The following is a 25,612-nucleotide window of genomic DNA, read 5'->3' on the forward strand; positions in this document are numbered from 1 at the left end:
TATAAAGGAAATCTCCATTTATAAGTGTCTCCCTCTCTGTACCAGGAAGAGTAGGATGACTCCAATCACAAGAGAATCTTTATCAATGAGAAAGCGTTGACTTAAATCTGCACAACAAACCTCTACCCTTGTTTACAGTGCTTTTCCTGGTCACCTCCCATAACCCGCCTTCCTCCTCACCCCCACCCCCAACATCTTTCTTTTGTCTTTTTCTTTTTTTTTCTTTTTTCTTTAGCGAAGGTGATATTTAAGGTGATGGCTTGGGCCATCTTAGGGACTTTTACTCAGTTTTCCTGGGTATCTCCTGATGTGGGGACAGCGAGCCGAAGAGTCGAAAGAAAGATTTCTTGGACTCTCAAGGTCTGGCAGTAGTGCTATTTTATTTAGAGAATAGTATGGAATAGCACGGGGACAGGACCCATGGGCAGTAAAGAGCTGCTGCCTCTGCTGCATGGGGACAGGACCCATGGGCAGTCAGAGCTGCTGCTGGATTGGGACAGGACCCATGGGCAGTTAGAGCTGCTGCTGCAAACATGGGTTGAGAGAAGGGCTAAATTCATAAGGCATGGGTACGTGACTTATTTTTACTGGAAAAAGAAAAGATGATGTAAAAAGTCATTAAATGGTTTCAGTGCACATGGGGTCGGGTTATTCTGTGGTCGTATAACTTTAGATATGAATCTGGTCATATAGATCGGCATCTAGGCAAGGATGCCCTGGGCTTCTCTCCCTGGGGCAGCCTCAATCCACACCATAAAATCCATCAGGTCACATAGATCAGCATATAGGCCAGGTCACCTTGGGCTTCTCTACCTGGGGCAGCCTTGATCCACATCATCTCCCACTTATGCGTGAGGTATACAAGTTAATAAGCTTCTGTTACTTTTTTCTTATGAGTCTCTTATTACAGGAGGTCACAGCCAAGAACTCAGAAGAGTGGAGGGAAAAATATTTTTCCTTCCCTATAGCTCACAGAGTTGTTCTGAGAAAAAAGCACTTACGACAGACAGTACCTGGAATATGAAGAGTCAGTAAGTAATAGCTTAAACAGTTACAAAGTAAAGAGAAGGCATAGCTAGCACGCATGTAAGTTTGGAGATATGAAGGCAGAAAACTGGAGATTTAACAGTTAATAACCTCTAATATAAATTAAAGACAGTAACTAAGTCATCTCCAAAGAAAGTGAAGGAAAGATTACGTGAAAGTGTCTTCAGAAAAGTGGTGAATGATGCGGGCTCGGTGAGTCAAGGAGTCGAAAGAAAGATTTCCTGGACTCTCAAGGTCTGGCAGTAGTGCTCTTTTATTCAGAGAATAGTATGGAAGAGCATGGGGACAGGACCCATGGGCAGTTAAGAACTGCAATGTGTTGAGGGTTAGAGCTAAATTTATAAGGCATGGGTACGTGACTTATATTTGCTAGACAGAACAGATGATGTAAAAAGTCGTTAAATGATTTCAGTGCAGATGGAGTCTGGTTATTGTGTGGTGTATAACTTTAGATATGAATCTGGTCATATAGATCGACATGTAGGCCAGGACACCTTGGGCTTCTCTACCCGGGGCAGCCTTGATCCACATCAGTGAAGATTTAGCTAATGAGAATAATAGATAGAGTTAAAAAGAAGGCACCATTGTATACCCAGAACCCACCACAGTGTCCAGGTGCTCAATGAATCTTTTGTGAATGAAATCAGTGAATAGGAATAAGCCACAATGTCAAAGAGAACAGATTAGTGGCCACCAGGGGAAAGGGGGGGGGGGGTGGGGGGTGGGCACAAAGGGTGAAGGGGTGCACCTACAACACGACTGACAAACAATAATGTACAACTGAAATTTCACAAGGTTGTAAACTATCATAAACTCAATAAAAATTTAAAAAAACCATAGGCTTTATTTCCAGATTGAAATTTATAAAAAGTTTCTTCAGTATTGGAATTTTGCAATTAACATTCGGAGACATCAAAGTTTTCATATTTTTCAGTCCTAAAAAGAAAGTAATTGCCACTTCAGTTTCTATATAGAGGTACAGCATAATTTAAGTGATCTGGTCATAACTAAAGCACAATGAGAACATTAATATGTAATAGCAGTCACTCTGCTATGTGAAGTGCATCATTATAACGTATTCAGGAGAAAACTGAATTACTTCCAAAAATTTTAAATATATTTGGAAAAAGTTATATAAAATATTTGTTCAAGACATTGAAAAGAGATTACTACCTGATAATGGAAAGTTCGTTCTAATCCTTATGGCCTATATAGTGTAAGGGAGGAAGAAATTTTCCTCTATCCTTCTAACTTCTTCTGGCTGCTCTAAGAATTAAATTGACATAAGACAGATTAACAGGAGAAAATCAAACAAAGTTTAATAACATGTATATCTCCTGCCTACATGGGAGAAATCCAGGAAAGCTGAGTAACTTGCCAAAATGGCCAAAGTCACCAGCTTAAACATCATCTTCAGTTAAAAACAAAACAAGATATTGGAGGTGGGGGGAGTCAGGGACTTCAAAGTGAAGGAAGGCCATTCACAGAGAGGGGAAAAGGAGAAAATGTTTAGAAAACAACTGTTTGTTTGGCACATAGAAACAGAAGGACAAAGGAGAGCCCAGCAAACAGGCTTTTCTAGATTCCTCCCTGTCCACCACATAGTTCATGCTACGCTAAAGTGATGGCTCGCTTCCTGAGACAGGTTTATTTTACCTGAATTCTTTTAGGTAGTTAAGGGGGAGGTAACAAGAAAAACTTTCTGAGTCTTTCGTTTGTTAAAAATAATCAGCCTAAAACAATCGTCATGTTAAAGAGACACATTTTGGGGTGGCAAATTTTGGTCCTCTTCAATAGTAATTATAGACGATGGCTCCAAGCAAGCAGTCTCTACTGGATTGAATTAAAGAAAACTGCAGGAAAAACACTGTCTCAGCAGAAAATGTGACAAGACTGGAAAAAGGTACTATTTTCTATAACAGAGTCCATTATTTTATTTATCTTTACAGCAGGAGTCATGCCTCAAGAAAGAGGTAAACGATTTTTTTACTGTGGCTTCAACAAACCAGTTTTCTTTTCATTCTGGTGTGTGTCTGTGTCATATGCTGGGAGAAAGCGGCACCCTAATCACACATTTCTCACGTCTCGCAAGGGTATGAGGGTAACAGTTAAAGTAGGTGGCTTCCTTTAGAAGTGGTTTCAAAGTAAAACTCCACCTGTTTGCAGCAACTTTCATTATTTAGACTTTTATTTAAGAGTGAAAGACTACAGGGGCTATAAACATTTCTTTCCTCCTAACATGAGGCACAAGAAGAAAAACTATCAACACAAACGTAAGGACACATTCAAAGAATGCATCTTCATTTTGTAGTCACCATTACAATGCGTGTATTAAGTAATAATACTCTTGAGAATCTGGATACAGATCTCCAACCACCAGAATTACATGGATATTAGCAAAACAGAAGGAAATGACTGATTTCTTCTCTCATATATTCATAAGCTACCAAAATTTAAAGAGAGAATAGTTTCAAGTATTGCTGTTGTAGGGACCTGAAATTGGCCACCCCAAGATATGTCTCTTTGGCCTCAGGATTATTTGAGGCTGATTGCTTTTGATAAACTGGGACAGGGAAGGAGGCTCTGAGGAATGGAACTTGCCCTTCCTTAGGACACATTTACATTTGTAAGTTAAATCTCTATCTGTAAAAGGTGCCTCCCTCTCTGTACCAGGAAGAAGAAAGGAGGTGACCTCTCTAGAAACTCTTAATCAATACCAAAGGCAAGGACTTAAATCTGCATTTTATTGTGCTTGTCTGGTAATCTCCTGTAACTGACTTACCTCCCCCTCCCAACGTTGGCATTTCTTTAAGGATTAAGCATCTTTCTATGCTAGGAACTGATTGCTGCGCTCACCTGTGACTGCCCAGGTCTAGACAATCGACTTGCCTCCTGCTACGCTCACCACGGAGATAGCAGACCTCTACCTGCTGTGTCCGTCAAGCACTGTGCCGACAGGGCAATCTTGTGACTATTGTGGGAGGGACATTTCAATCACATGTGAAACACCCTGTTTGGGGGTATATAACCACTCTGTGCACCCCACTTCTTCGGTGCCCTTTCTTCCTTCAGGAAGAGAGGCCCTGGGCCATGGTTCCTCATAAAACTTTGTTTAATTTTCTCTTGCTATTCTGTCTCATGTGAATTTAATTCGTTCTCCGGCCAGACGAACCCCCATTTGGGAAGAGGAAATGTCTTCCTCCCCTACACTGTTTAATTGCTTTCGATATTTTTGTCATTAGCATCAAATGCATAGCTGTGGAGCTCTTCTCCTAAGAAGTTAGGGCAGGAATAACCAAGCCTGAACTATGGTCCAAAGCTATTCTTGCTACAACAGGATCAAGTTACTAGTGGCATAGAGATCGTAATCTTAGCGATTCATGTTCAAAACAAAGTGAAAGTAAGATCAAGAACTCAGCTGTCAGTAGTAAGCCAAGATTGGGACCAAAAAGAGTTAGGACCATTGATCAAAAAGTTAGGAAAACACAACTTTTCATTCTCACTGCCTCAGTGAAGGCAAGACCTTAAGAGGCATGTTCTCAGCTAAGGCAGACACATGAGGACTCAGTATATTTGGTGAAGGGGAGCAGTATATGCCACCTCAAAATATGCCTCTTTAGCATTAAGGATTATCTTGAGTAGGTTTTTTTTTTTTTTTGCTTTTTTCTACCCAAATCCCCCCAGTACATAGTTGTAGGTCCTTCTAGTTGTGGCATGTGGGACACCGCCTCAACACGGCCTGATGAGTGGTGCCATGTCTGCACCCAGGATCCGAACCAGTGAAACCATGGGCCACTGCAGCAGAGGACACGAACTTAACCACTCGGCCATGGGGGCCCCTTGAGTTGGTTATTTTTAAGAAACAACAGGCGCCTGAGAAGCTCTGAAAACCTGTAGAAATCACCCTTTTGTAAGAGACATTCACATTTATAAGGGAAATCTCCATTTGTAAAGGGGTCTCCCTCTCCATACCAGAATGAGGAAGAGGATTAAGCTTCTAGAAACTCTTATCAATGTTATCTGCCTAACAACGTTATCCTTGTTTACCGTGCTTTGCCTGGTAACCTCCCATTATTGCTCCCCCCAACATCTTTCCTTTGTCTTCAGCTAAAGATGGCATTTCTGAAAAAATTCTTTATTGTTCTTTTTGTTTTCTCCCCAAAGCCCCACTGAATAGTTGTATATCCTAGTTGTAAGTCATTCTAGTTCTTCTATGCGGGATGCTGCCCCTGCATGGCTTGATGAGCGGTGTGTAGGGTCGCGCACAGGAGCTGAACCTGTGAACCCTGGGCCACCCAAAGCCAAGTGCACAAACTTAACGGCTACAGCACCAGGCCAGCCCTGACAAATGTGTGTAAGGTGATGGCTTGGGTCATTTCAGGGAGTTACTCAGTTTTCCCGGGTATCTCCTATATACAGGTGATATACATGTTATTAAACTTGTGCTTGTTTTTCTCCTGTTAATCTGTCTTTTATTACAGGGGGTTCTCAGCCAAGAACCTAGAAGGGGAGAGGGAAAATTATTTTTCCTCACCTACACTGGCTACTAACTTTGGCATTTTCTGATTAACCTCTGTTGGGCTCGTGCATCTGATTTTACAGAGAGATCTCATTTTGTAGGGCATTTTTGCATACGTAGGTTAAATATTATACTTTGTTTGGTTATGAATGAGTAAGTGAAGTGATAGATACATTATTTTCTCCAAATGATCATATCCTACCTCTCTGGATACATGAACCACTTTTATTTCTTGTGTTCTGTCCAAATTTCTTCAATTAAATCTATGAACAAACAGCTTTATACATTTTCATTAGATCAGTCCCTTAGGAAAAATATTTTGTTGTGGTGGTTTTTAGTTAAGATAAAATGGAGGATAAATGGTCTGAATCTGAATTTCAACACATAGTTAATGATGCGGGGTCGGTGAGCCGAGGAGTCGAAAGAAAGATTTCTCGGACTCTCAAGATCTGGCAGTAGTGCTCTTTTATTTAGAGAATAGCGTAGCATGGGGACAGGACCCATGGGCAGTCAGAGCTTCTGCTGCCCCAAGTTGAGCGTTAGAGCTAAATTTAAGGCATAGGTATGTGATTCATCTCTTTACAAGACAAAGGAAAGAACATGAAAAAAGTTAAAATGGTATCAGTGAAGGTGGGGTCTGGTCATTGGGTGATCCCATGACTTTTAGACAAGAATCAAATCGGATTAAGTAAAGGTTAGAAAGGTTAGAAGCCACCACCCTAAATCAGTTACAAGAGATTGCCAGACAGCAACCAACTTAAGTTCTTGCCTTCCCCATTAAGACTTTCTAGGGACAAGGTCATCTCTCTTCTTCCTGGTACAGAGAGGGAGGCACCTTTTACAGATAGAGATTTACCTTACAAAATGTAAATGTGTCCCAACAAGGGCAAGTTCCATTCCCCAGAGCCTCCTTCCCTGTCCCTGTTATCAAAAGCAATCATCCCCAAACAGTCCCGATGCCAAAGAGACACATCCTGGGGTGGCCAACTTCAGATCCCTACAAGGTCATCCCCCCTTCCTTCACAAACGCAAATGTCTCTCAAAAGAGCAAGCAAAATTCCAGTCCTCGGAGCCTGCTTCTCATCTGCAGTTTTAAAAGTAACCAGCCTAAAAATCCTCATCATAAACCTTTTTAAAATCAAGCAGCCTAAAAATCCTCATCAGTTAATATTCAGAAAAATATCCATATATTATCTTGTAACACTTCTGAGTGAAGAATTCAGAGAAAGAGACAATACTACGTTATACCTCAGACAAATCCTTAACTCTGCATTTATTCTCATATTCTGTTGAAAAAAAATATATGCAGGTAATATATTAAAATACATTTTGTGAAAATAAAACTGTAATTTGGAAACCTTACTAAGTTTTAATTCCTTGTATATTTTTCTGGGTACAAGACATTCTATTTCAGGGATACTGTGTGACAAAAGACTTTCACATAATGAGGCATATGGGGTAACTTTGGGTTCAAAACTGATTCAGCTTGAGCTAAGGAAGCCAGACTTATGGCCTACCAAACATACACTGTCCATCTGCTTTAACCATTAAGGAATGTAGTCTCTTAAAATAAGAATGCATACTTCCCTTCCTATGCCCTATCAGTAATGCCCTATTGGTAACATCTGTGGTCATATTGACCTTTTAATTTGTAACTGAATACCTCTTTGAAACTTTGATGAGTACGTATCGTGGGCGTGTTCAACCTATGTTTTTTGTTCTAAAGAGGTATAAGACTGTACCGAAAATGGTGCGTCTCCAGATGCTTTCTTCCTTTGTGGAACATACTTCCCCAGGTTATAAACCTCATCCTGGCTCAGGTAAAGCTCACCTTATCTCTCTTATCTATAGAATGATCATTGGCTATTTAGCATCAACATGTGTATGGGTTATAGATTTTAGAAAGTGTAAAAAACCACAGAAAACAAAGTATCTCAGCATTCTTTAAACCTTGAAAGTGTTTATTGACAACAGTCTTCCCCTACACTAGTATTTTGAACCATTTAGTTAAAATTGTTCTAAAACCACAGAGCAGAACTAATCCGAAATTAGTGGTACCTGCCTAATTTGTCTTTTAAAATAGTCTGAGCTACTTTTGTTTGTTTTGTTTTCAATTTAAGTCAAATTACAGTGCAGGTCTATTTTCCTTACTAATGAAACACCTTTAAAATTCATCATTTGAACATCTCAAGAAGCCATTTCACTATCTCCTGGCTGATAAATTGAGAATTTTTAATGAATAAATGTTGATATAATATCAGTAATGAAATCTTTATAATTTTTAAATTTCTTTTTTAATATTTAAATATATGCATTTTGTTGGTATAGCCTGCTCTGGAGAATTCTGAAGCTTCATGTGCAATCACTTATTTTGCTCCATTTTCTTTCTAGTCATAGTGATTTTAATCAGTTACATGCCCCCAGAATAACAATGCTTAAAGTGTTGTACTCCCAATAATCTGACACCAATTCTCACAGTTGTATTAGATAAAGCTATCTTTTTTTTTTCCCCTAAGAATTCCAGGAAGCCAGTGAATGCATTTATTTTTCATTTGTTTATTTAGTTTTTTACGATTGGCACTTGAGCTAACATGTGTTGCTAACCTTCTTTTTTTTTTCTTTCTCCCCAAAGTCTCCCAGTACATAGTCACATATTCTAGTTGTAAGTCCCTCTATGTGTGCTATGTGGAACACTGCCTGAGCATGGCTTGATGAGCAGTCCCATGTCCATGCCCAAGACCCAAACCGGCAAAGCCCCAGGCTGCTGAAGTGGAGTGCGCAAACTTAACCACTTGGCCATGAGGCTGGCCCAGATAAAACTATCTCTGAAAGAATTCATTCATGGTATAGCAAATAAGAATAGAAATACAGAACATTGGTTTATATATGTATTAGTGTATCTATATAAATATAAATATATATATCGTGAAACTGTGTTTCAAATCTCCAAAATATTCTATTTTCTAATTGTGACATTCTCTAAATAATACAATCTATAAAAAATATGAGCACTGGAAAAAAGAAAGTCTTTTCAACAAATGGTGCTGGGAAAACTGGAAAGTCACATGAAAAGAATGAAAATTGACCATTCCTTTTCACCATTCACAAAAATAAACTCAAAATGGATCAAAGACCTAAAGGTAAGACCCGAAACCATAAGGCTTCTAGAAGAAAATATAGGCAGTACACTCTTTGACATCAGTATTAAAGGATCTTTTTGGATACCATGTCTTCTCAGACAAAGGAAACAACAGAAAGAATAAATGAACGGGACTTCATCAGACTAAAGAGCTTCTTTAAGGCAAGGGAAAACAGGATTGAAACAAAAAAACAACCCACCAATTGGGGAAAAATATTTGCAAGTCATATATCTGACAAAGGGTTAATCTCCATAATATATAAAAGAACTCACACAGCTCAACAACAAAAAAATCAAACAACTCGACCGAAAAATGGGCAGGAGACATGAACAGACATTTCTCCAAAGAAGATATATGCATGGCCAATAGGCACAGGAAAAGATGTTCATCATCACTGATCATCAGGGAAATGCAAATCAAAACTACACTAAGATATCACCTTATACCTATTAGAATGGCAAAAATAACCAAAACAAAAAATAACAAATGTTGGAGAGGTTGTGGAGAAAAAGGAGCCCTCATACACAGCTGGTGCAAACTGGTGTAGCCACTATGAAAAACAGTATGGAGAATCCTCAAAATATTAAAAATAGAAATACCATATGACCCAGTCATCCCACTACTGGCTATCTATCCAAAGAACTTGAAATCAGCAATTCCAAAAGTCCCATGCACCCCTATGTTCATTGCAGCATTATTCACAATAACCAAGATGTGGAAGCAACCTAAGTGCCCATCAACTGATGACTGGATAAAGAAGACATGGTATATATATACAATGGAATACTACTCAGCCATAAAAAAGGATAAAATCGTCCCATTCACAACAACATGGATGGACCTTGAGGGTATTATGTTAAGTGAAATAAGCCAGACAGAGAAAGACAATCTCTGTATGACTCCACTCACATGTGGAATTTAAACATGTGGACAAAGAGAACAGATTAGTGGCTACCAGGGGAAAGGGGAGGTGGAGGGTGGGCACAAAGGGTGAAGTGCTGCACCTACAACACGACTGACAAACAATAACGTACAACTGAAATTTCACAAGATTGTAAACTATCATAAACTCAATTCTAAAAAAATTCTAAAAAAACGATTGCAGGCTAAAGAGAAGAAAGTACTCAGGGTAGGTACTTATATAGTGAAAAGTTTTACCTTTGGACAGAGATCTCTAGCCTTGTAGCCATGCAGGGAGATTTTCAGTGATACCTCTCAATTATCAAATCAAATCATTGAGAACACTTTTCAAGTGTCTATTTTTAAGGCACTGTTCTATATTCTAAGTATACAAAGGTTGTATACTATTCCTTTCTTCAAGGAACTCACAAACAAGTGCTCATGAGGATAAAGGGAGTTTACATTCTAGAGGAGTGTTAGTTCTTGGTCACAACTGAATCGATTATCCAAGCTTATATTACACAGGAAAAAGCAGAAAATCCTAATAGATTTACTTACAATACGACACTTTTTAAAAATTATACCTGTATCATTGACAATTTAAACATATTCCTTATGATATTAATGATATTAATAACTCTTATAATTTTCTCTCAAATACTTCAAACTCCTTTATAAACTTTAATTATTAATAATACTGAAGAATTATGGGAATACAAAATCTGCTCATTGACAAGTGAAGTAATATATCATATAATTTAACTATTTCTGTGTTATAGGTAACACAAAATGCCTTTGAGAAAAGGGGCATTTCTTTTACTGTAAGACATTCCAACACATTGTTTTCATTTTTCTTGCCATATTATTTGATGGAGGGAGATGATTAGTTCCCCATAATTCATTACATTATTTTGTTGTATGCACTTTCAACAAAAAACTATTAAGTAACTATAATATACCTAAACTGATACAATTAATAGAAAACAAAGGTCTCCTGCAAAGACTACAGTGTAATCACTACACTTTATGTGGAAAGACAAGACATACACAAGACTGGAAAAATACATGCTGTGATAGGGTTAAGCGTAAAATTATAGAGACAAATACAGCAGATCAGAATGAGTAAAGATCTATGTGACTTGAAATAATGAAGGCTTCAAGGAGGAGGTGGGGTTTGAGCTGGGCTTTTAGGGATGATTAAGATTTCAAACTGGTGAGCAGAGCGGAGGGTATTCTAGATAGGAAAACTGACACAACGAAGGGTGTGAATAAGCATGGTATGTTTGAAAGATTATTGCGAGCTTGACCTGACTAAAATAAAAGTTCATGCTAGGAAATAGAAGTGAGTTTCGCGAGGCTAGTAATAGATGATAGAGGCTATCAAAAAATAAAGGCCCAATTTTACAAAAATGCAAACATTGATAAAATACGATCTCAACATGGGTGAAACATCTCCGCTTCAAATATCATTCTACCTATTGGACATTTCGTCTCCACCTTTTTTCTTTCTGCACCATGACTGGATGAATCCCTACAAATTTCATAGATGCTCATACCTTGTATCTCAATAGTGGGAATAATAGGGTTTTTGAGTCAAACAGACATGGATTTTGTTCCCAGCTAGACTATTAGCTTTAGTTATCCTTTTGGAATAACAACATTTCTAGGCCACAGTATCAGAACTTTTAAAAATGAAACTAATAAACCCTAATCCACATGGCTGTTGTGAAGATTAAATGTAGTTTTTTGAAATCCCTCTATACCACATTTGGCATATAGTTGACACTCAATATATGTTAAGATCTCTTGCTCTCATCAATCATTCTCTTTAATAGCTACTTCTTTCTACATTTGTTATATCTCTTCAACTCAGATAAACCTTTCATAACACCTCTTCTAAATTACAATGACAAACACCAACTTACTTCATTTATTGTTCTCAAAGTTTTTGAGTATGCTGTTCTAAAAATGCCAAATTGTGTTTATAATGTCCATGCTCCCTTAACTTTCTCTAGGCCAATTTATGTCACAGCCACAGCATCATACAAACCAAAGACTAAGACAGAAAGACCAATTTTACATTCTATTACCTAGAACAGGAATCATCAAACTATAGCCATGGACCAAATCTGACCCACCTCCCACTTTTTTAAAAGTTTTATTGGAACGTGGCCACGCTCATTCATTTATATATTGTCAAGGGCTGTTTCTGTGCTACAAAGGCAGAGTCTGAGACTTACAACAAAAATTGTATGGGCCACAAAGCCTAAAATATTTACTATCTGGTCCTTTTGAGAAAGTTTGCTGACATCTGACCAAGAATGTACAGAAAGTAATTTATTTGGGTAATAAGGTATTATCATCAATAATAATCTAAAACCCAATTATTTTCTGATGAAAGTTTTGTTTTAATATAGTGAGAAAGTACTATTTCAAATCAGTAGCTACTTAGACTTTTCTACAGAATGTCAGATACTGATAGCAATGGTATTAAAAATAGTTCTATTGTCTTGTTGCCTCAGTGTCCTTAGTACACTGCTCATCAGAAAATGTACATGATTATTCATTTTAAGACTGAGAGCATCAGAGTTCTTACTAGGTCTCTTTCTATGAATTAATAAAATAATTAAAGAAAAATAATAATTGTTCCAATCCTACTTTTAAAAAATACCAAAACATCTGATAAGTATTTAAAATAAGATTTATGAAAAGTCAGGTTACTATACTGATTATGCAGAGGGTACCAATGGAAAAGACATTTATATATCCATTTGGAAGCCACACAGAACAGTTTAGGAATATATAAACCTATTGAAAACAGCATCACACAGGTGCTTCTTTAAGTTTAAAAAGTTTAAATTTAAAACAAGCATGATTCAGTATCTCGAAATATAGCCAAGATTTGGATCAATAAAGAGAATATAATTAAGCGTTAATTGTAGATAAGCAGGAGAAATGCTGACTGGCCTTCCATGTTCTCACACTGACCCAAAAAATTTTCTGAAAGAGACAAAATAATCTCCAGAACCTCAGGATTTTTTATAGTCCTTTGTACATATTTAGCTATTTGCATATTAATAACTTCCCTGTGAAGGTAAAATAAAACTTTTAAACTGTTTCTTCAAATCAGAAGAATATGACAATAGAAAATATTTCCTTTGATAAGGAGAAAAACATAGGGAGGTACCAGATTAAATATTAGAGAGGAGCAAAGTCAAGGCCTATAGTTTATATAATTCTGTATCCCTCTTTGTGCTCATCACAGTAGCGGGCATACCATAGCTCAACATCAGTGAATATTTATTGGTTTGGTGGTTACTGAATAAAAGTCTTGCAATAAAAATGTTACAAAACAATTATAAGAGGCAATTATTAGAAATCAAAGATATTCTCTGGAGTTAGGAGTGTTATTCCCCCCTCCCCGCCAAAGATAGCTAAGAAACGGATCTAGGAACGCTGCCTATCATTATAAAGAAATAGCCTAACATGAAAATAACTCATGAAAATATCACTTCCATTTTTTTTGCCACATATAAGCCCTTTTTCTAAAACTCAGAACCACGACGTTTTGCATGATATCTGAATTTGATAAACAATAGGCAAACTTCTACAATCTAGAATCAAAAATCAGACTCACATAACCCACAGCAGAAATACCCTCTGCGGGTTTGTAAAGGAGAAAATTTTCCTGTACAACGAGGAATTACTGGGAAGCTGTAACTCATCCCTATCATTCAAGGATTAGATTAGGGATTTAAACTGTAGTGCTCAGAAAATAACAATGAAATAAAATGTAGTGCTCAAAGAGCTCTTCTCCACCTTAGAGTACACAGGAAGAACAATCAATGTAGCATTACTATAAATACATACTTCCAAAGTTCCGTTGCTCAATTTGTTTTGATTTTTTCCGAGAGTTCAATGTAATTCTTTAGTGAAAATGTTTTCTCATCAGCAAACAGATCACAATTCAAGAATTAACTTTTAAAACATCAGAGAATCTGAAATCATTTCCATAAAATTAAAAATCAACACCCTAAACCACGGTTTCTCAACAGCGACACTACTGACATTTAGGGCAGGATAGTTCATTTCTGAAGGAGAGGGGGCTGTCCCGTGCATTATAGGACGTTTAGCAGTATCCCAGTCTCTACTCACTAGATGCCAGCAGCACCCTTCCATCCCAGTTCTGACAACCAAAGGTATCCCCAAACATTGCCAAATGTCCCCTGAACAGAAAACCATTCCCACTGAGAACCACTGCTAACCTAATTTTCTCAAATTCTATTAAACAATTACACATTCTATATTCAAATGTACTCTATCTGTACAGTTAAGATCTGTATATTCATTCAGGCCCTCGTTCCTTTTTTTTATTTCACTCTTCTTTCTTTTCTCTATTTAGTTGCTGTATAGAATAAAATTTGCTTTCTGGAAGATGAAATGGTGAGGGAGGTTATAAACTGGACTGACTACCTGGCAAAACTATTCTATCTTTGTTCAAAACAAGACATAAAACCATAAAACATGAAACGAGATACAAGAATTTGGGGACTATATGCACTAACAGTAGCAAGAGAATTTCCGTAGCATTCTCATTCCCTGTGGACGGACTTAAATAGGAATCACTTCCTACCATAAACAAGATTCCACATATCAATTCAGAATCATTTTAAATGTTTTACCCTCCACAAAGTTAATAATTTATTCTACATGTAAAAATTGAAATTAAAGTTTAGTTATTTCCTCTCATAACATAATCTCCTAAAAATGTCAAACTGTGTTTATAATTTTGCATAAAAGAGTACATTTTACTATTCTCAGACCAACCTTGTGCTGATAAATAACAAAGAGGTCATTATATTAGCTTGTACCCCTTAAATTTCACAGTTATACATATTTAAGAAGACCATCATTTATAGAGTCAAGTTTTCTATGGTACTCAAGCTAAAGAAAGATTTTCCTTAAAACATCCAATGAACTGAAAAGTATAACACCTTTTCATAAGCAATCTAAGCAGTAAGCATAACATTCCTAATTTAGTATAATCCCAGTTGATGTATAAAGGAACACCATATTTGAAAGAAAGTACTATTCTTTCATATAAACTAAAGAAACATAATTTTGAGATTGTTCAGAAACACTGGTCTTAACATATTTAGGAAAGAAGTACTAAGTTTAATTTGAAACAATGAAAATAATATTTGCTAGTAACACATTGCCATTAAGTTATCTATTTATAAATTTCCAGCCAGTCTCTTCCATCTAGCTGTTAAAATGAGAGTTAGAATCCAATTGACCAATACCACTTTGTTATTTTTATCATCTAAATAGTTGAATATTATTGACCTTTCAGTATTCCGTTCAATTTTTGGTGATATCTTTGCTATCAGCTGAACCTCTAGTTAATCTGAACAACCGCCAAAATTTAACTAACTTATAACATTCCATTGACAGTTAAGGGAGACAGGACCCTGAGAGAATAAATAAAATACAGATCTGGTAAATTCTGATTAGAGTGAGAGAACCACGAGAGATGGGGAGAGGGCCAATAAGCACCTAAAACAGGAAGGTCTGAAAGGCGTTCAGGGTACATGCAATGGGCTGTGCTGAAAACTGCAGATGAACTTCACCCATCCTAAGATTTTCTGAAGTCAGCTCAAAAACCAGGTCTGAATGTCTCACACTTCCCCAAATGATCAAATGCTTAAACCCTAATTGTATTTATGAATATGATACAAAGAGTGTTCTTCAGTGTAGCAATGTTCAGTGTTCTTCAGCAGCTCTTCAGTGTAGCACACCCCTCTCTCCTTTTAAATAACACAATCACAAATATTTATGTATGTGTGTATACATGTAGGCATTCACTATTTATATATTCATACATTCATTTGTCCTCTGTTTATCTGTTGGTCCATCCAACTATCCAACTATCATATTATCCATCCTAATGGATTTGCTCATGGAAATAGATGACCACTTAGGGAACGGGGAGCAGGAACTCAGGTGCCTTAGGTAGGACATGATGGTGGTGCTGGGCATAGAGGTATAAAAGAATTTGTTGTCTAAGATCACGCTGTAGACTGAACTCTGTCTCCCCGCAAAATTCATATATTGAAGTTCTAACCCCCAATGTGACTGTATTTGGAGATAGGGCTTTTAAGAGATAATTAAGGTTAAATGAGGTCATAAGGGTAGGGTCCTAATCTGATAGGATTGGTGGCCTTATAAGAAGAGAGAGATGTCTTTATCCTCCTCTTCCTCCTCCTTCTCTCCTTCCCTCTCCACGACGTGAAAACACAGTGAGAGGATGGCCTTTTGCAAGCCAGGAAAAGAGCTCTCAGCAGAACCCAACGATGCTGGCACCTTGATCTCAGACTGCCAGCTTCCAGAACTGTGAGAAAAGAAATTTCTGTTGCTTAAGGCACTCAGTCAACAGTATTTTAAAGCAACACAAACTAATACAGATTGAGACTCAAATGGCAATTCTTCTGGAGCTGCCATCCTCAACCAGAGTTTTTCTCTGCCTGAAATTGCGATCTTTGGGGCTACATCACCCATTTTCTCATTACATCCCATTGGTTTCACCTATTTGGTAGGAGAGACTGAGTTATCCACTCTTTTTATTTCACCTATATCTTTTCATGAATCTCCCTCTGCTTTACATCAGAAGACTTCTTTGATGCTGAGGAAGGGTAACTAATCTCCTGAATTTTCACTGCTCCCTAAATTAGCTTATGTACACCCAGTTCCACCACATCCACTTTTTGTGTATTCATAAACCAGAGAAAATAAGTTCTGTGATGGAAATTCTGACAGATATTTAACTAGGGAACCATGAATTCTGACACTATAATTACAGGTAAGGCTATATTAAAGTAAACACTTCATTTATGAAGTGTCAAGCAACAAGTAGCATGTATCTAAGATTACTGCTTAGATACTTTACTGGCAATCAGTTCTGCCAGCAACAAAGCTGAATGACAGTAAGCTTCTTAGTTCAGGAGGCCAAATGCAACAAGACACTTTTCTTTAGGAAATGAGACATGCACTCTCTCTCTTCCATCCCTTGTATCTGCTCTCCAGGAGATTAAAAGAACAGAGTGGAAAAAGACTTATTAGATTCCTCAGTTAGCTTTCAGTTTTGATTTGCTGAGAAAGAGAAATTAATGTACAGAGTTCTTTCATAAATCTAATATTTTTATCTTTGCAGTACTACTTATAGTATGTGTTAGAAGAGTAATAAAATAAAACAAGTATTTCTCCAGAAGAGTAGGCCCATGCCTGTCTTGTTCATCACTATATTCCTGAGTCAGAAAAACCTGGATTCAAGTTGAAGCTCTTCTATTTAAGAGCTGTGTGAAAATGGATAAGTTATCAAACTCTACGCCTCATTTTTCTCATTTGTAAAATGACGATATTATCCACATCATAGATATTCTGTGAGCAACAAGCATACAGCAGTGACCCATTGTTGACTCTGTTGTTCTATTCTGCTACATAATTTTATGTACTTTATATCCTGCTACAAGGTCAATCCAACGTCATCTGAGCCATGAGATATTTGTGGCCCAACCTTAAAGATCCCTGATTCAAAGGAGATGTGCCAATACCTAGGGATCAGAGCCCCAGACATTCCCAGTTCTGAGAGGCACTGGTAGGGTAGTCATAGTGCTTCCAGAATGGCCTGCACTCCATGGAAAATCTGAATGGATTAAACTCCACAGCAGAGTTGGCAAAGAATGGGGAGAGGAAATGGGCAAAAAACTAACTCTAAGTGGGAGTACAATACACTGAAGATAAAATTCTTTGATGAGGAGGCCCACTCACTGTGTTGGCCATGCATTATTTTGCTTGCACAAAACACTTGATTTTCTAAAGAATTCCTAGGACCTATGCCATTGATAACATTATATATTCCTGCATATTTGTGATTTATCCACAATTTTAAATTAAAAACTGTTCCTTTTAACTTTGTCTATCACCAGCCAGGTGCCATATGTATACTGGAGAACAAAATATTGCCCATATAGGTTCAGCTCTCTCTAAATATTCTTGCTTACACCTATATATTCTGTTGTCAGTTGTTATTTTGAAGTTCATTTAAATTTGACTAATTATATTCTAGGATAGTCCGGCACTGACTGGAAATAAGAAAAGGGGCTCAAAATCGTGTAACATTGAACCAACAGTTTAAGTAATACACATTTTTGTGTTCCAGTAAAATCTCAACATGGAAAACCTCATTTTGGAAAATTTTTATGACACAAGCTGAAATTTACCTTTGTACATACCTATGTAAAACAGAAAAAATGTCCAGTGTTAGCTTTATTTCAATAGTAATATTTATCTACTTGAGAAAAGCGTTTTCCATCACTTCAGAAGTAGCCATGTGCATAAGTTAATCACAACACAGGCAATTAATTGAAAAATTGTGAATTAAATCATGTAAGATCTGGTGTCAAGATGGTGGCATTGGTGGACTCTGACTCACTTCCTCCTGTGGACACAACAAACTTACAACTACTCTTGGAACAATTACCCCTGAGACAGAACTGAAAACTGAATAAAAAGAACCCTCACAACAAGGGACAGTGCTGAGTAAGCTGGAAGAAGCAGAAATTCCTTGCTGGAGAGGAAAAGGCAACCTTCTATTCATGGCACTTCATGGCCAGCTGGGAACAATATTAAGGTACAAAGCCTTTCCTGGAGTATTGGGGGATCTGCGTGGGAGAGCTTTACCACAATAAGCAGCTTTTGGACTCAGCACAACCAAGACAACTGTCATGATATCTAGCTTTGCGGTTTATTAACAGCAAGGGGGATAACGTCAGAAAAGCTATGATACATAAGGGGAAAAAAAGCCTGATCTTAAAGGGCCCACACACAAATTCACCCATTTCAGAAAGCAAGCTAAAATCACCAGAAAGGTGCATAGTCCTTTGGTGAAAAGAAACTGACTTCATAGGCTCTGGGGGCATCCTGGCGAGAGATGAGACCTCCCCAGGCTTGGACCACCTCGCCAAGGACTGAGACATTGATGGCAACCATTATTGTGACCTAGTACAAGCATGCTGACACAGACGCTGGTAGGCACCATTGGAGTTCTTCCCCTGGCCTGTTAGTGCAGGTGTCTGCCCCACACACTAAAGAACTGATTTAATCAAGCTCAGCCAGGACAGGTAGCCTGACCTAGGAACTGGCCCCACCCAACAGCAAGCCCTTGAGCAGCTTATGGGCCTGCATAGGTAGGGCATGTGGAACTTCTGCAGTGGGGTGAGTCGGTCTGCCTCTGTGGGCCAGGGTATGTGCAAGGGGCAGGCCTGTGTTGGCGGAGCGTGTGGGGCTTCTGCAGCAGAGTGAGTAGACATGCTTCAGTGGGTTGGGGTGTGCGCATAGGGCAGGACTGTGTTGACGGGGCATGTGGGCCTGCAGGTGGTGGGGCTTCTCAGCTGCAGCAGATTTGTGCTTCTCAAACAGCCACATAGGGGATAAGCCCCACTTTCCAAAGTCTGAAACAATTGGGTACTCCCACGCCTGGGGCCAGCCCAACACAGCCGCATTCCTAAAAGGGCTCACAACAGCCTTGTAGGCTGGAAGCCTAAACAAACTGTAAGTCCCTGAGCCTAGCAACCAGCCACACTGAGGGTCTACTCACGTAACAGAAAGATTGCAACAGGATGTACACCTGAAAGCTATTTAATGTTATAATCCAATGTTACTGCAATAAAAAAAATAAATGAAAGAAAGAAAAGAAAAGAAAAATTGCAACAGGAATGTGCTATTAGAACTTACAGCCAACTGTGCTGGGGCTCTCCACACCTGATAAAGTGACCAAAGGGACCATAACAGCCACCCGCAACTGAGTATTATAGCTAGCCAGCCAGGTGGACGGCCTAGCCTCCCCGGACACCTGCAGCAAGAGCAACGCTGCCACAACAGAAGGACACACACAGCCCACACAGGGGATACTCTTGGAATACTTGGAACTGCTGACGAGAAGGAAGTACACTACTGGGCCTCATAAGACTTCTCTTATGTAAGGCCACTGCTCCAAGATCAGGAGATGTAGCTGATCTACCTAATACACAGATAAAAGCAGAGAGAAAGAGGCAAAATAAAGAGACAAAGGAATACCTTCCAAATAAGGGAACAGGACAATCCTCAGAAAAAGAACTAAACGAAACAAAGATAAACAATCTACCTGACAAAGAGTACAAACTAATAGTCATAAGGATGCTCACTGATCTTGGGAGAAGAATGGATGAACTCAGTGAGAACTTCAACAAGGAACTGGAAAAATATAAAAAAGAACCAATCAGAAATGAAGAATACAATACCAGAAATGAAAAATCTACCAGAGGGACTCAATAGCAGAGTAGATGATACAGAAGAATAGATCGATGAGCTGGATGAAAGACTAGAGGAAACCACCCAAGCTGAACAGATAAAAGGAAAAAGAATTAGACAGAATGAGAACAGTCTAAGGGACCTCTGGGACAACATCAAGTGCACTAACATCCATATTCTAGGTGTTCCAGGGAGAAGACAGAGACAAAGGGGCAGAGAATCTAGTTTAACAAATAATAGCTGAAATCTTTCCTAACCTAAGTAAGGAAACAGACATCCACGTACAGAAGCAAGAGAGCACTAAACAAGATAAACCCAAAGCGGCCCACACAAAGACACATTTTAATTAAAATGTCAAGAATTAAAGATAAAGAGAGAATCCCCAAAGCTGCAAGAAAAAGGCAACAAGTTACATAAAAAGGAAATGCCATAAGGCTATCAGGTGACTTCTCAGCAGAAATCTTATAGGCTAGAAGGGAGTAGCATGATATATTTGAAGTGCTGAAAGGAAAAAATCTACAGCCAAGTATACTCTACCCAGCAAGATTATCATTCATAAGGGAAGAAGAGTTTTTGAGACAAGCAAAAAATAAAGGAGTTTATCACCAATAAACCAGCCTTATAAGGAATGCTGAAGGGACTCATCTGAGTGGAAAAGAAAAGACTGCAAATAGGAATAAGAAAATTATCGGAAAAAAATAACTAAAATCACTGAGAAAGGCAAATATATAGTAAAGGTAGCAGATTAACTACCTATGAAGCGAAAATGAAGGTCAAAAAACAAAATTACTAAAATTATCTATTTGCATGACAAAATGGTAACATAAACAAGTACAAAAAAGAGGTTAGATATGACATCAAAAACAGAAAATGTTGGGGGCCAGCCAGTGGCACAGTGGTTAAGTTCACACATTTTGCTTCAGCGGCCTGGGGTTTGCCAGTTCGGATCCTGCGTGTGGACCTATGCACTGCTTGTCAAGCCATACTGCAGCAGGCATCTCATATATAAAAGTAGAGGAAGATGGGCACAGATGTTAGCTTAGGGCCAGTCATCCTCACCAAAAAGAAGAGGATTGGTGGCAGATGTTAGCTCAGGGCTTATCATCCTCAAAAAAAAACCCCATAAAATGTGGGAGGAGGGGAATAAAAGAGTAGAGCTTTTAGCAAGAGGTCAAGCTTAAGAGACTATCAACTTAATGTAGATTGCTATATACATAGGTAATTATACATGAACCTCATGATAATCACAAACCAGAAAGCTATAATAAATACAAAAAAATTATTAAGAGAAAGGAACCCAAACATAATACTAAAGAAAGTGATCAAACCACAAGGGAAGAGAGCAAGAGAAGAAGAAAGGAAAAGAGAAAAACTACTAAAACACCCAGAAAAAAAGTAACAAATTGCCAATAAGTACGTACTTATCAATAGCTACCTTAAATGTCAATGGACTAAATGTTCCAATAAAAAGGCTTAGGGTGGTAAATTGGATACAAAAAAGAAAACCCATATACATGCTGCAAAGAAGAGACACACTTCAGACATAAAGACACTCACAAGCTGAAAGCGAAATGGTAGAAAAAGATACTCCATGTAACTGGCAATGAAAAGAATGCTGGGTAGCAATACTTATATCAGACAAACAGACTGTAAAAAAAAACAAAAACTGTAACAAGAGACAAAGAAGGGCACTATATAATGATAAATGGAAAATCCAACAAGAGGATGTAACACTTGTAAATATCTGGGCACCCAACAAAGGAACACCTAAGTATCTAAAGCATTTCTTAACAGACATAAAAGGAGAACTAGACAGCAACACAATAATAGTAGGGGACTTGAACACACCACTTACACCAACGGATAGATCATCCAAACAGAAGGTCAATAAGAAAACACGACCTTAAGTAACACATTACACGAGATGGATTTAGTAGATACATGCAGAACATTCTATCCAAAAACTGCAGAATACACATTCCTTTCAAATGCCCATGGACCATTCTGCAGGACTGAGCACGTATTAGGCAACAAAACCAGTTTCAATAAACTTAAGAAGACTGAAATAATACCAAGCATCTTTTCTGACCACAAAGGTAAGAAACTAGAAATCAACTACAGGGGGCTGGCCCCGTTGCCGGATGGTTAAGTTCACGCACTCCACTTCAGGCAGCCCAGTGTTTCATTGGTTCGAATCCTGGGCGTGGACATGGCACTGTTCATCAGACCACACTGAGGCAGCGTCCCACATGCCACAACTAGAAGGACCCACAACAAAGAATGTACAACTATGTACTGGGGGGCTTTGGGGAGAAAAAGGAAAAAATAAAATCTTAAAAAAAAAAAAAAGAAATCAACTACAGGGAAAAAATCAGAAAAGATACAAATATGTGGAGATTAAACAGAATGTTACTGAACAACAATTGGGTCAATGCAAAAACCAAAGGAGAAATCAAAAAATATGTTGAGACAATTGAAAATCAAAATATGACATGCCAAAATTTATGGAATACAGCAAACCAGTTCCAAGAGGGAAGTTTATAGCAATACAGGCCTACCTCAACAAACAAGAAAAATCTCAAATAAACAATCTAACAGTACACCTAAAGGAACTGGCAAAAGAAGAAAAAACAAAGCTCCAATCAGCAGAAGGAAGGAAATAATAAAAATCGAAGCAGAAATAAATGAAATAGAGACTGAAAAATAAAAAAAGAAAAATCAATGAAATGAAGAGCTGGTTCTTTGAAAAGATAAACAAAATTGACAAACCTTTAGCTAGACTCACCAAGAAAAAAAGAGAGAAGGCTCAAATAAAAAAATCAGAAATGAAAGAGAAGAAATTACAACAGACTCCTCAGAAATACAAAAGACTATAAGAGAATACTATGATAAACTATGCACCAACAAATTGGATAACCTGGAAGAAATGGATAAATTCTTAGAATCATACAACCTTCCAAAACTGAATCAAGAAGAAATAGAGAATTTGTATAGACCAATCACCAGTAAAGGAGAGCAAAAACGTCCTTGAAAAGAAAAGTCCAGGACCAGATGGCTTCCCTGGTGAATTCTACCAAACATCAAAGAAGAGTACTAGCTATCCTTCTCAAACTCTTCCAAATAATGGAAGAGGAAGGCAAGCTTCCTAACTCATTCTAAGAAGCCATCATTACCCTGATACCAAAATCAGACAAGGACAATACAAAAAAAGGAAATTACAGGCCAATATCACTGAAAAACATCAATGAAAAAAATCCTCAACAAAATACTAGCAAATTGAATACAACAATACATTTGAAAGATCATACACCATGATCAAGTGGAATTTATTCCAGGGATGCAGGGATGGTTCAACATCCAAAAATCAATCAATATGACACACCACATTACCAAAGTGAAGAATAAAAATCACATGGTCATCTCAAGAGACACAGAGAAAGCATTTGACAAGATACAGCATCCATTTATGATAAAAACTCCAAATAAAACGTATACAGAAGGAAAGTACCTCAACATAATAAAGGCCATATATGACAAACCCACAGCTAATATTATTCTCAATGGAGAAAACTGAAAACTATCCCTCTAAGAACAGGAGCCAGACAAGGATGCCCACTTTCACTACTCTTATTTACCATAGTATTGGAAGTCCTAGCCAGAGCAATCAGGCAAGAAAAAGAAACAAAAGTGATTCAAATCGGAAAAGAAGAAGAAAACTGTCAGTATTTGCAGGTGACATGATTATATATATAGAAAACCCTAAAGAATCTGCTAAAAAACTTTCAGAAATGATAAATGAATACCATGAAGTTGCAGGATACAAAAATCAACATACAAAAATCAATTGTGTTTCTATACACTAACAACAAAGTAGCAGAAAGAGAAATTAAGAATACAATCCAATTTACAATTGCAACAAAAAGAATAAAATACCTAGGGATAAATTTAATCAAAGAGAAAGACCTGTACAATGATAACTGTGAAACATTACTGAACAAAATTGAAAGACACACAAAGAAATGGAAAGACATTCTGTGTTCTTGGATTGGAAGAACTAACATAGTCAAAATGACCACACTTCCTAAAGCAATCTACAGATTCAATGAAATCCCTGTCAAAGTTCCAACAACATTTTTCACAGAAATAGAACAAGGAATCCAAAAATTTATATGGAATGACAAAAGACTCCAAATAGCCAAAGGAATTCTAAGAAAAAAGAACAAAGCTGGAAGTATCACACTCCCTGATTTCAAAATATACCATAATCCTATAGTAATCAAAACAGCATGGTACTGGCACAAAAACAGACGCAGAGATGAATGGAACAGAATTGAGAGCCCAGAAATAAACCCACACATTTATGGACAGCTAATATTCGACAAGGGAGCCAAGAGTATACAAGGGAGAAAGGAAAGTTTCTTCGATAAATGGTGTTGGGAAAACTGGACAGCTACATGCAAAAGAATGAAAGTAGACCATCATCTTACACCATACACAAAAATTAAATCAAAATGAATTAAAGACTTGAATGTAAGACCTGAAACCATAAAACTTCTGGAAGAAAACATAGGCAGTATGCTCTTTGACATTGGTCTTAGGGGCATATTTTCAAGTCCCATGTCTGACTGGGCAAGGGAAACAAAAGAAAAAATAGACAAATGGGACTACATCAAACTAAAAAGCGTCTGCACAGCAAAGGATACCATCAACAAAACTAAAAGACAACCTAACATCTGGAAGAATATATCTGCAAACCATATATCTGATAAGGGGTTAATATTCAAAATATATAAAGAACTTATGCATCTCAACAACAAAAAACCTAACAACACAATTAAAAAATGAGCAAAAGATCTGAACAGACATTTTTCCAAAGAAGATATACAGATGGCCAACAGGTAGGTGAAAAGATGTTCAACATCATTGACTATCAGGGAAATGCAAATCAAAAGTACAACCAGATATCGCCTCACTCCCATCAGAATGGCTATAATTAACAAGACAAGAAATAACAACAACTGTTGGAGAGGATGTGGAGAAAAGGGAACTCCCATATGGTGCTGGTGGGAGTGCCAACTGGTTCAGCCACTATGGAAAACAGTGTGGAGATTCCTCAAAAAATGAAGAATAGAACTACCATACAATCCAGCTATTCCTCTGCTGGGTATTTATCCAAAGAAATGAAAACACGAATGCATAAAGATATATGTACCTGTATGTTCACTGTAGCTATTCACATTAGTCAAGACTTGGAGCAACCTAGGTGCCCATCAAGAGACGAATGGATAAAGAAGATGTGGTATATATACACAATGGAATACTACTGAGCCATAAAAAAGGAGGAAATCTTGCCATTTGTGACAACATGGATGGACCTTGAGGGCATTATGCTAAGTGAAATAAGTCAGAGGAAAAAGTCAAATCTTGCATGATCTCATTCATAAAAAGAACATAAAAACAACAACCACAAACACATAGAGACAGAGATTGGATTGGTGGTTACCAGAGGGGAAGTAGGGAGGGAGGAGGGCAAAAGGGGTGATTAGGCATATGTGTATGGTGATGTATTGGAATTAGTCTTTGGGTGGTGAACATGATGAAATCTAGATAGAAATTGAAATATTATGATGTTCACCTGAAGTTTATGTAATGTTATCAA

At 37.7% G+C, this 25,612-nt stretch overlaps 1 protein-coding gene across 1 annotated transcript in view; it reads left to right on the forward strand.

The window, feature by feature from the left end:
- The window catches only part of LOC100072210 (polyadenylate-binding protein 1-like), a 61,442-nt gene that overhangs the window by 27,307 nt on the left and 8,523 nt on the right, over positions 1-25,612 (forward strand). The window contains 4 exon segments of the mRNA XM_070257135.1: positions 236-360; positions 1,156-1,239; positions 3,884-4,006; positions 7,293-7,386. Of these exon segments, the coding sequence (XP_070113236.1) occupies positions 236-360; positions 1,156-1,239; positions 3,884-4,006; positions 7,293-7,386 (426 nt within the window).

This window comes from Equus caballus, chromosome X (assembly GCF_041296265.1).
Source record: "Equus caballus isolate H_3958 breed thoroughbred chromosome X, TB-T2T, whole genome shotgun sequence".
NCBI lineage: Eukaryota > Metazoa > Chordata > Mammalia > Perissodactyla > Equidae > Equus > Equus caballus.